Raw genomic sequence first — 15,288 nt, 5'->3', positions numbered from 1 at the left:
ATAAATGTTTTCTTTTATAAGAGTTGCTGTGGTCATGGTGTCCCTTCACAGCTATAGAAACCCCACCTAAGACACTGCCTACGGTTTTCTCAGGAACTTTGTCGCCATAGTGGGAAGTGCCTGCCCAGGAATGGAAAAGTTGGGTCCTTTGCTGCTTCTTTTTTTGAGGAACTCTTACTGTTCTCCATAGTGACTATACTGATTGACATCTCAACCAGCAATGTGTAAAGTTTCTTTTCCCTCATCCCTGCCAGCATTTGTTATTTTTGATTTTCTGGGTCACAGCCATTCTAACTGGGGCCAGGAGGAATCTCAGTGCATTTCTCCCTTTCTTTCTCCCAGAGTTTGAGTATCTAGCCAAGTGTTCTACCCATTCAATAACCTGCCAGTCCTTGTAGTTTTGATTTGCATTTCTCTGAAGGCTAACAAGCTTGAATACTTTTCCATGTATTTACTGGTCACTTGAACATATGTCGAGAGGTGACTTTTATGTCTTTTTTCCCCCCATTTATTGACTTGGTTACTGCTTTTTTTTCTTACTTTTTGAGTTTTTTGGTACTTGTCTGATGTGGGACAAATGAATGACTAGGAGTCTGTAGGACATTTTATTGTTTTGTTGATCCTTTGCTATGCAGACATTTTTAGTTTAATTCTATCTTACTTTTAATACTCATATTTTCTTTTTTTTTTTTTTTTTGGTTTTTTGAGACAGGGTTTCTCTGTGTAGTTTTGCGCCTTTCCTGGAATTCACTTGGTAATCCAGGCTGGCCTCGAACTCACAGAGATCCGCCTGGCTCTGCCTCCCGAGTGCTGGGATTAAAGCCGTGTACCACCACCGCCCGGCAACACTCATATTTTCTAAGCAAAGTCTTTGTCAATGCCTATTCTTGAAGTGTTTCCTTTGTATTTTCTTCTAGTACTTTCAAAGTTTCAGCTCTTAAGTTAAGTTCTCTGGTCAATTTTTTGTTGAATTCTATATATAGAGAGATCTACATTAGTCTTCTACTTGTGAATATCTAGTTTTCCCAACAGTGTTCATAAGGAGATCAGACTTTCCTCTAGCCTAAGATGTTGGCCTCTTTGTCAGGAATCAGTTACCTATAGATGTGTGGGCTTACTTCTGGGTTCTCAGTCCTACCTCACTGGTCTATGTATCTGTCAATAGCATGCTGTTCTGTTACTAATAGCTCTGTAGTGTAACTTGAAATTCAATACTTTGATACTTTAAGATTTCTAGATTTGCTCACAATTACTTGGATGATCCAAGTCTTTTGTCCTTCTCCATGACTCTTAGGAATTTTTCCCCCAAGATTTAGATTTTTTAAAAATAGAGATTGCACCGAATCTGTAGACTTCCTTTGCTATTGTGTCAGAATCTCTCCTGTCTGTGACTGTCTCTCATATTTGTGTTTCACTCGGTCACTGTGGCAAGGTGTCCCCAGGAGCCTCAGATTTTGCCTTTTCTTGTTACCTGACCCAAAGAGTAGTATGGTTCCCCAACAGTAGTACCTTCTCTAGATGGTCCCTGGTTATAGCCCTCAGTGATGCTGAAAGACAGAAGGAATTTGTTATCTGAAGGAGTCGTCCCTGGCAGGCCGTACTTCTTGTTGGATATAAAGTTCATATGAAAGGAGGATTTCTCCTGTACTGGGCCTGCTGGTCTGTTGTTAGCTTTGTGTGCTAACATGTGTGCACCGTGTTAGCATTGTGTGCTAACATGTGTGTGCGCCATGTTAGCATTGTGTGCTAACATGTGTGTGCGCCATGTTAGCATTGTGTGCTAACATGTGTGTGCGCCATGTTAGCTTTGTGTGCTAACATGTGTGTGCGCCATGTTAGCTTTGTGTGCTAACATGTGTGTGTGCCATGTTAGCATTGTGTGCTAACATGTGTGTGCGCCATGTTAGCATTGTGTGCTAACATGGTGGGCTTTCTGGGTCTGGGCTCTGCCCACTACCAGACAGCCAAGCTTGAAGTTGCCTTTGATTTTGTGCTTTGCTCCAAGTTTCCTTTCTGATTCCATTTTTTCCTCTGCTCCCCTCTCCTCTCACCAGAACAGAACTTTTTTGTGTGTTGTGCTGATGCCTCTTATTCCCTGAAACATATGAAGGGGACTTTAATTTTGTCCCACTGTTAGGGAACCTCCATGTATCTTGAATTCTGATACTGTCTTTTGAAAAGAGTGCAGTGCTGCATAGGGCAGTATATGTGTGTGATCTCAGCACTTGGTAGCTGAGGCGAGAGGATCCAAAGTGTGAGGCCACCCTGAGCTATACTTCAAAATTAAGACCAATAATGGTGGTTTTTAAAAACAGTGGTGCCTGTAAAAAGAAATGGGGGGGGGATGCATAAAATCATTTGTTTCACTATGGTTTCTTATTTCTCACATTTCAGATGATAGCTTGGCTGAGGGGGGTGCCGTGCATGGTTTTGATAATGATTGCCTTTCTGAATTCAGGGGATTCCTGCAGTTGGAAAATATCAGCTATGGAATTGAACCACTGGAATCTTCAGCAAAATTTGAGCACATAGTTTATCAATTGAAAAATGACACTCCAGTGTTAGCAGAAAATTACAGCCGTATTTGGCAGACGGACCAGCTCAATAAAGGTCATCCCAATGCACAGGTAACCATAGGAGTTCCGGTGGCAGGGAACACCAGGGAATCACTTCTGTTGTTCATCAGTCATGCAGGGAGACGAGGCTGATGAGCATAAATACTACATTTCACAGCTTTTTTTTTCTATGCCTTGACATAAAGCATTCAAATTTCACATAACCTGGAAGATCACCTAGTATTATACTTCCCATGTATTGCTTTATGATGTATTCGTAACGTTTTCATGTTGGTGTTTTTCAAAGGAAACGTTTGGCATTGAAAACTATTGGACAATGAAGGAAGGACAGCCACTATTTTCAGTAGCCTGCTGGAAGTACTTTCAATGTTTCCTATGCAGCTTTACATATTAATTGGACATATTTTCTAAAATAGGCAATCATTTCTATATTACTGAAGATGGAAAGAAATATTAGTAAGCTTTGGCATCAATTAAACTATGATTTAAATAGGTTCACTAATAAGCTTTCCTAGGAAATATTAAGTTACATAGAAACAAGAAATTTAGTTGGGGAGCTCTGCCTCGTTCATCACTCAAGCATGACGGTAAGATGGGTACATACTGAGCAGTTTCTCTGGGCCAATATAGAAAGATAAAGAGAATAGAGATACACTTGTGACTTCACTAGAATTTAAGTTTGCTTGGCTGTTGTGCCTTTGGAAACTTGTTCCTTAGGCCTCTTGCCAATGAAAAGCCCTTTCTTCCCATTAGAAGAAGCAGACGTTTATCACATTGTCTTGGGAGAATGGTCTTGGCTGTCAGCTGTTCGGAGAATGGGAGTCTAGTTTGTTTTATGACAATTGCATCCTTGTTTCTCTGCCTCTTTGAACTCAATCGCTCAGAAAGTGTAACTTGGGGCTGGACCCTCCAAGCCAGCTGCACATGGAAGTGTCTATAAGATTCCAACATTGTTACCCACCCTATGTATGCTGTGCTTCCAGACTTCTGGTTGTGACAGGACCCCCTAAAGCCAGGCACTGAGTCCAGGCCATGCGCTATTACAGAGTTCTGTTTCTCTCAGTACCAGGGTAGATTCCTCCCTAGATAGAGTTGATTCTCCGAACATTACCCATGATGCTTAGTTTGAATTGTCCAGTTGACACAGCCTCCAGGTACCTGGGGAAGGTGATTCAGTGAGTTTGTCTAGATTTCAGTTAGCATTTGGGCATGTCTGCAGGGGATTATCCTAACTAGTGGAAGATCCACCCACTCGGGGGTAGTACTACTTTTTGGTATCATATGACACTATTTCTGGGGAGATCTGAACACTCCAGGTAGGAAATCAATGGCAGATCAAAATATAGATTCCGTCAAAGTCCAACTTAGCAGACCAGTGTTTTATTGTGGTCACCTACAGGACTGTGGGTGAGTGGCTATTTACAGGAACAGAAATGATGCCTTCAAATATCACCACACTACATGGTGGCTAACACTAGCTAAGGAAGACTGGAAGCCTGGAGCACACTGCTCCTCCAAGAAATTCAGGTTAGAGGGCGTCTCTTCCGGGCAGCTTAGGTAGTCTGCACCTCCCCCAGGCAGGTTAGGTCATCTGCACCTCCCCCAGGCAGGTTAGGTCGTCTGCACCTCCCCCAGGCAGGTTAGGTCGTCTGCACCTCCCCCAGGCAGCTTAGGTCATCTGCACCTCCCCCAGGCATCTTAGGTCATCTGCACCTCCCCCAGTGCCCTTTGCCCAAGAATGGGCCTGCTTTATTCAGAACAGTTTTAGCTTGTCTTGTTCTGCGCAGTAGTGAAAAGGAGTGAGGCACTTCTGTCTGAATCTTTTACAGGAGTCTCATAAGGGACACAATTGTTTTTCTGGCCTTACTGGCACAGAACAACCCACACAGCCACAATCGGTTATTACCACCTACTTGTTGCTTCCAACCTATGGGGGGAGGGGGCGTTGCTCCCACCAAATGGTCTTCCTCCCCCACACATATGCATTGCTGAGTCAGAGCCATAAAAAAGTCGCAAAGGAAAAACAGGGAGCAAGATACATTGAGACATCCAAAGCATAGGAACAGGAATTAAAATGGTTTTCTCAAAGATCTGTTAATATATATTTAGAGCTCAATATTCTGCATATATATTAAGTTATATATAAGCAGAGTGAATACATAGTTATAAATGACTTTAAAGTATTCGGATAACAGTTTGAATTTAAGGCAAAGTTTAAACAGCATTTCTCAGAAACACCATTCCCACACAGGCTGGTCTCTGCTTCTTCCAGTCAACTTGGCTGGTCTGAGAGTATCTCTCATCTGGCTTTATGGAAGGGAAAGATTTAATGAATCTGGTCAGTTTCAGGGACTTCCTAAAGCTTTTGAGCTATCTACTTCCTAAATGTAACAAGCTTCCCTGCAGAATGGATTGTTTTTTACCTCCTTTTATTTCAAAAGTGGGTACTGGGTCCAATATTAGAAAAGTAACCCAAGTTAATACCAACCCAGCTGGTATAGAAGAAAGTCCACATTTTATCCATTGTGTGGTAAAAAAAGGTAATACAATTCGGTGTCCATTCGATGCAGACACTCAGCAACCTTGTAATAGAGTGAAGTTTGCCCTTGATAAATACTATCCATGAAAACCTAATCAAAGGTGATACTCAGTGACACAAGACTGATTGCCCTCTTGTTAAATTTTGATAAACTCAAGACTATCGCCTTTCATCCCTCTAACCATCATGATAAAGGATTGCTTGGTGGATTATGCAATACTCCTGAATCCAATGATGGAAATACACACCTCCTGAATATTAGATGGCATATGAAAATCCACCACACTCCTATAAACAGCAGGGGAAGTGTAGAAATGCTGTACACACAAACTGCAAGGTGCTGATTTAATGAAGAACTAAGTAAATGGAGAAAAAACTATTCATTATGGACTGTAAGATTTGGCATAGGAAGGATTGCATTTTCTCTGAAAGTGATGTATGAATTTCATATAACTGTAAAAAAAAACCCAGCAAGAAGATAAGTAGATACATAGGTACTGTATATCAATATAAGATAATATATATTTACACGATCTATATTGGAAATAAAATGAGCCACAGATGAAATCTGACACCATAAAAAACCATAACTGCATCATTATTGACAATAAAGACACTTGAAAATGATTTAGAGCCCAAGGCACAACCCATAGGAGAGAGAAAAGGCCTACTGGCTTCTCTTAAAAATCACCGTGTTTTGATCTGCAGAAGGCCACGTGACAGTAATGAACGTGCCAGCTACACATGGGGAGAATGGGGTGAAGACTCATTCCCAACTGGTAACTTCCCTGTGGGCTTTTAACTTTTTATGTGTTTCCATCATTCTCTCCCTCCCTCTCCTTTTTCCAATTCCTCCTTTACCTCTTCCATTCCTCGAATTCGTGGCTTCTTATTTTTTAATTGTAATTGTTACACACACACACATACACACACACACACACACACACACACACAGAGAGAGAGAGAGAGAGAGAGAGAGAGAGAGAGAGAGAGAGAGAGAGAGAGAGAGAGAGAGAGAGATGTTCATAAATACAGTCCACTGAGATCACTCCGTGTCACATAGGTATTTAGAGCAGACCTCTTGGGATTGGCTAACCTTTCAGGAGCTCAAGGAAACCACCAATGCCTGGAGTTCTCCTTCTAAGGGGGAAGCCCTCACAGGGAACCTCTCATTCCAAGGATGTTTTGAGGCGAAAGCTGTGTTTTGCAATAGTCTTTCATATTTAGGTCTTGACTGTGGTTTTATGTATGTCTCCCCTGACTTCCTTGCATGTTAACTTTTGCTTTTAGAAAGCTCGGTACACACTAGCAATTAATTAATTAATTAATATTTTGGGTTGTTTTCCAGGACAAAAATCACTCACAACTATTCCCTCAAAGTCTAAAACTACACATTATAGTGGGGAAATCTTTGGTAAGTCAATCTCCCTTCTTGTATCCTTCCTGCCCGCTTCTATCCTATCTCCTCCTCTTCTCTCCTTCTTCTATCTCCCTTTCTTTTCTCTTCACCTCCTCATTTCTTGTACCCTCCTCCATTTCTTCCTTTTCCCTTCCTTCTTCTTAATGAAAAACTTAGAGACAGAAATGATTTGTTTTCTTTGAGCTCACAGGTGTTTTAGTTTGTTATTCATTCAATATCATCTGCTTTATAAAATTTAGTTGTGAAAAGACAGCTAAACAGTAAGAGAATTACACTGTGATGTAGTGTATGTTAACACAAACAGTATGAAATAGTACAATCCTGGAAAGTGTGGTAACTGTTCAATGTTCATAGCAAAGGTTTTTTAAGATAAATAGTTAAGGTCTTAGCAGATGCACACAGTGGTAAAAGCCCAAATCAGGAGTCTCTCAAATATGCTGTTCTGTTTGTTGAGTGATAGGTGGGTTGATGCAACTGAAATGGATATAGCCATCACTCCAGGATTGTGGGTTTGTGGGAGGATCAAACGGGTAGCTGAATCTCAGCCTAAGGCAAGAGCTTGTGTTTCACCCCCATGTATAGTTGGGAGATGCTGAAGAATTTGTGCAGCATGAGAAATGGAATCAGTTAAGATTCAGTAATGTGGAGGGAATTTAAAGTGGTCAGAGAGATGGGCATGTAGGGCAGAGGACAGTATGATGGAAGAGATAACTAAAATCCCATATGGAAACTGCTGTTTTACCTGTGTCATATTTACCTATTCATGTAAAGAGGTTTAATTGGAATTACCCTACACAAGATATGATGTTCCTCCTAGAATCCATAGGTTGTTAAATAAATTTCCTAGTGCTAAGTATGGAATATATCCTTTTGCATTCTTGGTCAGAGGTGTCCTGGAGACCCCACAATAATATAGGCGATTGCAATTGTTGGTTGCCCACCAGAAGTCGATGTGAGACCTTATTACTGAAGACAGCACACATATTGGGCATACGACATAGAGCAATAGAGTTAGTATTGACCAGGAAGCTTCTTCCTGATGGCTTTTCATAGTAGTGGAAGGGGCTGGGGAAAAGGTCATCACTAGTTTTTCTTAACTGTGTTCTCTCTCCACTACATAATGACCAGTGTGGCAAAACATGCCCAGGGGTGCAAGAGTGGTATACATGTTATAGAAGAGCCAACCACTATTTTTAAAGTTGAATTTAAGGCCTGCTCCACAGGAGAAAAGAAAACACATCCCTAGTATTGCAAGTCTGGCTAAGAACCCATGTTTGGGGCATTCACAGCCCCAGGGACGAACCCACTGTTGCTATTCTGCTAAGCGAGCTGTGTATCGAATCGCATTCTAAATTCACATCTCTATATCCAGAGATCGCTGCCGCTCTCAAGTCTCATCAGAGAGGTTTCTTCGTAGAGTGGATAGTATTTAACACAGAAACTCACAATTGATCAAAGTGCAGCCAACAAGGGTCAGTGCAATGCTCAGCCATAAATAGGATATCATATCACACACACACACACACACACACACACACACACACGACTCAGACTGTCACAGGATAGAGAGTGAAAATATCATATCAGAGAAGACTGCAACGAAACAAGGATTTCTGGACAGGACAGAAGCATTGCTCTCATGATCTCATGAGACCTGATCAAGCCAGTCAACACTCTAGTATGGACTGAGAAGGGGCTTATGAGTCCCCATCCTGAGTGAGGAGCTATAGACAGTTGATGGCTTCTAGGAGAGAAAGAATCAGTTTTTTTTTTTTCAAGATGTGGCCCCTGGTAGGTTGCTTATGCAAATACAAATTAGACTCTACAAATTGGTTATAAAAAAATAAAAAAGAAAAGAAAACTAAAGAAAGATAAAGAAATAAAGGAAGAGAAGACACAGAGTTGAGGGGTTGGGAATAGGGTATATTTGGGAAGAGTTAGGGGGAGAAGTAGGGGGCAAATATGATTCAAATGTACAATATTAAATTCTCAAATAATAAAAATATGTATAGCCAGTCTTTCTTTAGACTGCCAGCTCCCAAAGACTTCTTTAAGTATGAAAGCTTGACCTTAGCTTAGGCTTGTTCCCAACTAGCTCTTAAAACTTAACCCATTTATATTAATCTATCTTCTGCCATGTGGCTCATTACTGCTCCTCAGTACCTTATGTCTGACTTCCTCTGCATCTCACTGGTGAATCCCTTGCTTCCCAGAGTTCCTATCTCTGCCCAGAAGTCCTGCCTATCCTCTCCTCCCTGGCTATTGGCCATCCAGCTTTTTATTAAACCAATCAGAAGGTGCCTTAGACTGGTGAGGTAAAACAGAGACATCTCACACGGTGTGATCAAATAACCTCCAACAAATATGTTTGAAAGAAAAGAGTACAGATCCAGAGAACAACTGGAAGGGTCCACCATAATTCACATCTTTTGAAGAGTATAGTGAAGAAGGATTTCAGAAATGTTGGCCAGAAAAATGTGTTGAATGACTCATACCTTGTACTCATGCTCACAGAGCCTAAGTACACAAGTCCATATATTTTTTTCAATTGAAAGTTGAGAATTTGGCCAGGGGCTTCTAGCCTCAGGCTGGTGAGAAGACTGTGGCTACAGCTCTGGCCCCCAGAAGTGTTTGGACTGAGTTGCTGAGCGTATGCAGCTAATGATGCCCAGGAACAGAGGTAATTTATGAGCTCCAGAGTCAGAGTCCACATCCCTCTGGAGGAGGTCCACTTTATTTAGCAGATTGTATTAACGTGTTCATTTGACAAGATTTTCACTCCACATCGTGATAATGTTTATCTTTTCTGCTGCAGACTTATTTCCAATTTCAGTTGTTTTTTCTGTTTCCTCATGTATTTTCTCTTCCTCATTTGTGGAGCATGCACTGAGAGGTCCTTGGATCCCTGTTTTCATAGGCAATTTCCAGCTGTGGAGCTCTGGTTATCATGGGGTGGAATCCACAGAGATGTGTTAGTGCCTCTCACTTTATACCTTTTCTGCTTGAGAGTCTTAGAAGTTTACACTGAGTCCGTTCTAAATGCCAGTGTGTTCTTGGGTCATCGTTTTTAATAAGAATTATTATTTTTAAAATTATTATATAATTATATAGTATCATTTTAGTGTTTTATTATGAATCATTATATTTTATATAAGTTAAATATGATTTTATTATAATATAATTAGTATAAAATTTTAGTTGTAATTGGCAAAATAAAACTTTAATAAAAATATCACCATGTAGAAATACTTGATAAAATTATGCTTGTCTTATAGTACTAAAATAATTCAGCTGTTGAAAAATGTACTATCATATTATTTTAATAAATCCTAAAACAGTTAAATTTGTATTTCAGTATGATTACATGGGATCTGACACTTTGGGTGTAACACAGAAAATTTTCCAGATTATTGGGCTTGTCAACACAGTAAGTTTTTAGTTTTTCAGATTTCTAATTTCATGAAAAAGACATTGACTATGACTTGCATTTAAAAGTATGGAAAATTAATGACTTGAATATATTTTATTAGCTCAATGTTCCCAATACTCTGAACTTCTTTCTGTATTTTTTTTTATATAAGAGTTGATATTTTTGAAACAGACACTGTAAATCCTATTCATAGATGTTTACTCAGCTGGAATTGACTGTTGTGTTAGCCTCTTTGGAGCTGTGGTCAGATAAAGACCAAATTTCTACTGACGGAGATGCTAATGATATTTTACAAAGATTTTTGGACTGGAAACGAGACTATCTTACCCTACAGTCCCATGAGATAAAACACTTACTCGTGTAAGTAGACAGTGTTCTGCATAATTAACAAATTAGTAATTCCACGAAGGTCAATTTTTGCATTCATTATATTCTTCAGTTTTCTGTAGGACACTTTGAAGATTATATATATATGTGTACATACATATTGCATAACATATAAATACATTTACTATGAAGTTTATATATGTATACTATGTGTATGATAGTTTAAAAATAAAAACAATGATGGTCAATTTTATATTGGCATATTTTTGTACTTAAAGTAGAATTAATGTTAACAAATCCTGAATCTCATTAATTTATGTGATATCAGCTTTGCTGAAGAATATGTCAGTCTAATCTAATAAATAATATAAAATTTATTTATTTAATTTTACCCATACAGATTAATGTATTTCATGTCTACTTTTTCATGAGGATAGATTTGTGTAGGTTGCTTTGTGATAATTTAGTATTGAACAAGCGCTTATGTTTAAAATATGTAACACTGCCTCTTCTACAAGTTAAAAGTTCTTTTCCTTACTTTTCAGCTTTTAGTGGCCTAAGGAGTTACTGCACATAAGGGAAACTTAGTAGCATTTCAGATAATAGAATAATATCAAATCTGAGAGCTAGGGGAAGAAAAAAGTTGCTATCAAATGAATAATTACAATAATTTCCACATTTTTGCATACTTTATTAGATACTCAGATTGGAAGTTTATATGTTTATATGTTTCTCAAGTGATCTTTTTAACTTCATGAGGAGGTAAATACATGCTTATATGTTGTGCTATATAATTACGTGAATACAAAGTAAACCATTACGGTGTAGTTACAGGGAACATCCAAAATACATTGGAGCAGCATCACCGGGTGACATATGCAATAAAAGCTATGCTGCGGGTGTTGCCATGGTATGTAGCTTTCATTCTTCTTTACATTATTACTTTCCAGCATCCATATACTATGTAAGTGTTTATGCAGGAGTTAAATGGTTTCTAACAATTTGTTTTTCATTATTACTCTGTTAGGACAAAATTGTTCGAATCTAAAAATGTCCCATTGCATTACAAATTTCAAGCATAATTAGCATAATACAGAGACTAGTAAATCCTGTCACTAATTAGCTGTGACATTTACTAAAGTTGCCTTAGATTTCTAAGTAATACAAGCATTAGCTCAAAAGTAAAGGCGCCCCCAATGTGTCCAACTTCAGGAAGTAGCAGAAGCCATCAAGTTGTGTGTGCCATTTCATAAATAGCACTTCACGCTATTTCCACAAATTGCATTTCATTCTCTTCTGAGTCAAATAACGGACTAATATTAAATTGCTTGGATTGCATAATGAGTGGCACTTCTGGATTTAATAATTGCCTCACATTGGTTTGTCCAAATCCCTTAATAAAATGTGTCTAACCTTCCTCCGTGTTTAAAAAAGGCCTCTGTCTCTACTCTGGAGACGTTCTGGGGAGTGTATCTTCTTTTCTTACCACTGCACATGGGACATGCTGCACAGGTGAGATATGACAGCACTTGCTTTGGAACATGTGCATTTCTGTTTCACATTCCGCTGACTCATGTCTCTACAACTGACGGAGGAAAAAAAAGAAGCCAGCCATCATGGGAGCTGGGTGATAAAGAAGGGATTTGATTCTTTTAAATCTTTGGTTAATTGTAGTATTTGAAATACATATATGTGATAAAAATATATAAAATATAATTGTATGTATATATGCCTATATATTATATATGTACACACACACACACACACACACACACACACACACATATATATATACCTTGGAATTTACTAGTCTCTAGTATTCCCCTTGGGAACTTAAAGCCATGATTTTCTCCCACACATGTTTTTTGCTTGCTTGCAGCCTCTATAGCAGAAGTTCTCAACCTGTGGGTGGCGACCCTCCTAGATCGAATGACTCTTTCACAGAGGTCACATATCAGATATCCTGCATATCAGATACTTCCATTATGATTCCTAACAGTAGATAGTCTTTAGTAATGATATGCACACATTTAAAATCATTTGGCTTCATCTTTTCTCTGATTTCAGTATTCCAGTTTATTTTGCAATGTTTCTAGCCCTTCATTTAGCCTCAGTCCCTCACCTACACGCTCTTAGATCTGGAGTCTTCTCAGCTCCTGCCCCAGGCTGTTGAACTGTGTGTCCTATGCTTTCTTACCTCCTAGCTTGTGTGTGTGTCCTGGGCTTTCTTACCTCCAACTTGTGTGTCAGTGAAAGTGACTGGAAGGTCAGGAGGAAGGCAGTGGAACCACGCTCCCAGGCTTTGCTAGGTGCAGAGTCAGGTCTCTTTAGACTCTTGTTTCTCCATTTGTAGATCTCCTTTCTCCCTGAGAGCACTTTTCCATGAGTCTGAAGAGTAGATCTTCACTCATGTGGATGTCCCTGGACTGAGAAGTAACTTACTTTCCCGTTTTTAAAAAATAATGTTGTTAACTCTTTGACATTTTTATACAAATTTTTTTTTTTACCATATTAACCTCCTCAACATCTCTTCCTTTCCCTTTCCTCTTTTAAACCCATCCAGTTCAGTTTGTGCTGGCACACTACTCCGAGTATGGCGCTTGCCCTGTAATGTGGTATACCAGGTTTTACACCATTAAACATGACTTTCCCTCTCCCAGCAGCAATCAAATGTCAATAGCTCCTCATCTAGGGACCTTGTGGTCACCTACCCCCCTCCATGCTGGGAATTTGTCTGGCTTGAACTTGTACAGGGCTTGTGCATACTGTCACAGTTTCTATGAGTTCATATGTTCATCCCTCTGCCTCATTACGTCTGGAAAACAATGTCCTTGAAGCCATCCACCTCTCCTGGCTCTCTATCTTTCTGTCCCCTCTTCCATATAGATCCCTGAACATTAGGTGGAGGAGTATGGTATAGATGCCCCATTTAGGACTGAACACTCCTAGGTCTCTCATTCTCTGCACATTGACCATTTGTGGATCTCTGTGTTGATTGCCATTCACTACAAGATGAAGCTTCTCTGATGAGGGCTGAGAGATGCATTGACCTATAAGTATAACAACAAGTCATTAAGAGTCATGTTAATGCTGTGTCCATTTAGCAGAATACTAATAGCTTTTCTGCTGAGGACCATGACCTGTCTAACCACAGATTCTTGATCTTATCCACAGAGACAGGTGTAAGTTCCATCTTGTAGAGTGGCCTTAAATACAATGAAAAAGTGGTTGGTTACTGTCAAAATACTCATACCACTGTTGCACCAGTGGGCAGATCTTGCAGCCTAGCCATTAACATATCTCTCAGTGGTCATAACTGTGTGAAAGTGATGATTACTTTTCTCCTCCAGTCATGTGCATATCACCTTCTACCATTATGAGAGCTATCCATTAGGAATGAAGTTTCCAATTGAGTACTAGCTGGATTTTTCTGTAGCTAGAGTTTTCCTGCCTGGCCCACAGTCAGGGCAAATCTCTTTCACCTGCCAGTCCCACAGCCTCTCAGACCTGACCAAGTAAACACAGAGACTTATGTTGCTTTCAAACTGTATGGCCGTGGCAGGCTTCTTGCTAACTGTTCTTACATCTTAAATTAATCCATTTCCTTTAATCTATACCTTGCCACATGGCTCGTGGCTTACCGGCATCTTCACAAGCTGTTTCTCATCGTGGCGGCTGGCAGTGTCTCTCTGACTCAGCCTTCCACTTCCCAGCTTTATTCTCCTCCTTGCCCCGCCTATACTTCCTGCCTAGCCAACGGCCAATCAGTGTTTTATTGATTAATTAGCAACACATTTGCCATACATCCCACAGCACTTCCCCCCCTTTTTTTTTTTTTTCAAAAAGGAAGGTTTTAACCTTAACAAAGTAAAATTACATATAATTTGGGAATTTGGGCGTAGCTTCTCTTACTACTTCCTGCTGGAAGGGGGCGCTGTATCTTATGGGGAAACAAAGAAAATTTTAGAATTATGGAATAGTCCATGAGGCTGTATCGTCTGAGCCAGATGCCCTCAAACCATTCTGGATGTTGGATCATCTGGGCCATGGTGTCATCGGAGACCTTCAGGGGGTCTTGGCTGGTCAAACCTGATGTATCTTAATCTGGAACAAATCCATAGCCTTTGGCTTTCTGTGGGAACAAAAGCAGAGTCTCTTTTCCAAAGTAACATATCCTTACATTCAAATTTTGAAGTCAAGGTACCTTTAAAATATACATTTTGGCATAACTCAACAGCTTTTACAATCAAATGTTTTTCTGCAGTTAAAAATCCCAAAGACAACACAATCCAGATTCTCTGTGTAATAGTCATCTTCACATGGCTTATTTTTTATATTAATTTTACTGTCTCTTTAAAGACTTTATTTTTTAAAACTATGTATTTTTTTCTATAACTGTATATATCACCTTTTTTGTCTTTTTCAAGCCTACGTATCTTTTACACACATTGTAAACTATTACATCTGAATCTGTCTTATTGTGAATCTATTGCTTTAAGCTGCAGCAGCTGTGGCTGCTGGCTCCGCCCACAGCTTCTCAACATGGCTACGTTTACCACCAGCTCTGGGAGCTATCATGGGTCTATGCTTTTATCCAAGCAGCATGTAGTCCAGAAACTTCTTTTTTTGTTTTATACTAGCAATGTCTAAATCCACCATGCAGCTTAATGTGCCACTTGCAGAGGCCTCATTTCCGCCCTACTGCAGATCAAGCACACGCGCTAGGAACCTGCCAATAGCTCAAACCAGCAGCTGCCGCTCATTTGAGAGAGACAATTAGGAAGCTGTTTTTAGCTCCGTTTTAGAATCTTTTTTCAGGTTTTAGGTGGAAAATCTTGCCCCACGTTGGGCGCCATTTGTAGCTAGAGTTTTCCTGCCTGGCCCACAGTCAGGGCAAATCTCTTTCACCTGCCAGTCCCACAGCCTCTCAGACCCGACCAAGTAAACACAGAGACTTATGTTGCTTTCAAACTGTATGGCCGTGGCAGGCTTCTTG

General features: G+C 39.8%; 1 protein-coding gene across 1 annotated transcript in view; it reads left to right on the top strand.

Annotated features, from left to right (window-relative positions):
• The window catches only part of Adam18 (ADAM metallopeptidase domain 18), a 67,836-nt gene that overhangs the window by 15,570 nt on the left and 36,978 nt on the right, over positions 1-15,288 (top strand). Inside the window, exons 6-10 of the mRNA XM_059245077.1 lie at positions 2,459-2,627; positions 6,464-6,529; positions 9,891-9,962; positions 10,159-10,325; positions 11,121-11,202. Coding sequence (XP_059101060.1) covers positions 2,459-2,627; positions 6,464-6,529; positions 9,891-9,962; positions 10,159-10,325; positions 11,121-11,202 — 556 coding nt within the window. The remainder of the gene's footprint in view (positions 1-2,458; positions 2,628-6,463; positions 6,530-9,890; positions 9,963-10,158; positions 10,326-11,120; positions 11,203-15,288) is intronic.

Source organism: Peromyscus eremicus, chromosome 17 (assembly GCF_949786415.1).
Source record: "Peromyscus eremicus chromosome 17, PerEre_H2_v1, whole genome shotgun sequence".
Taxonomy (NCBI): Eukaryota; Metazoa; Chordata; class Mammalia; order Rodentia; family Cricetidae; genus Peromyscus; species Peromyscus eremicus.
Note: the sequence above shows the minus strand (reverse complement) of the source record. Positions and strands in the feature narration are given on the sequence as shown.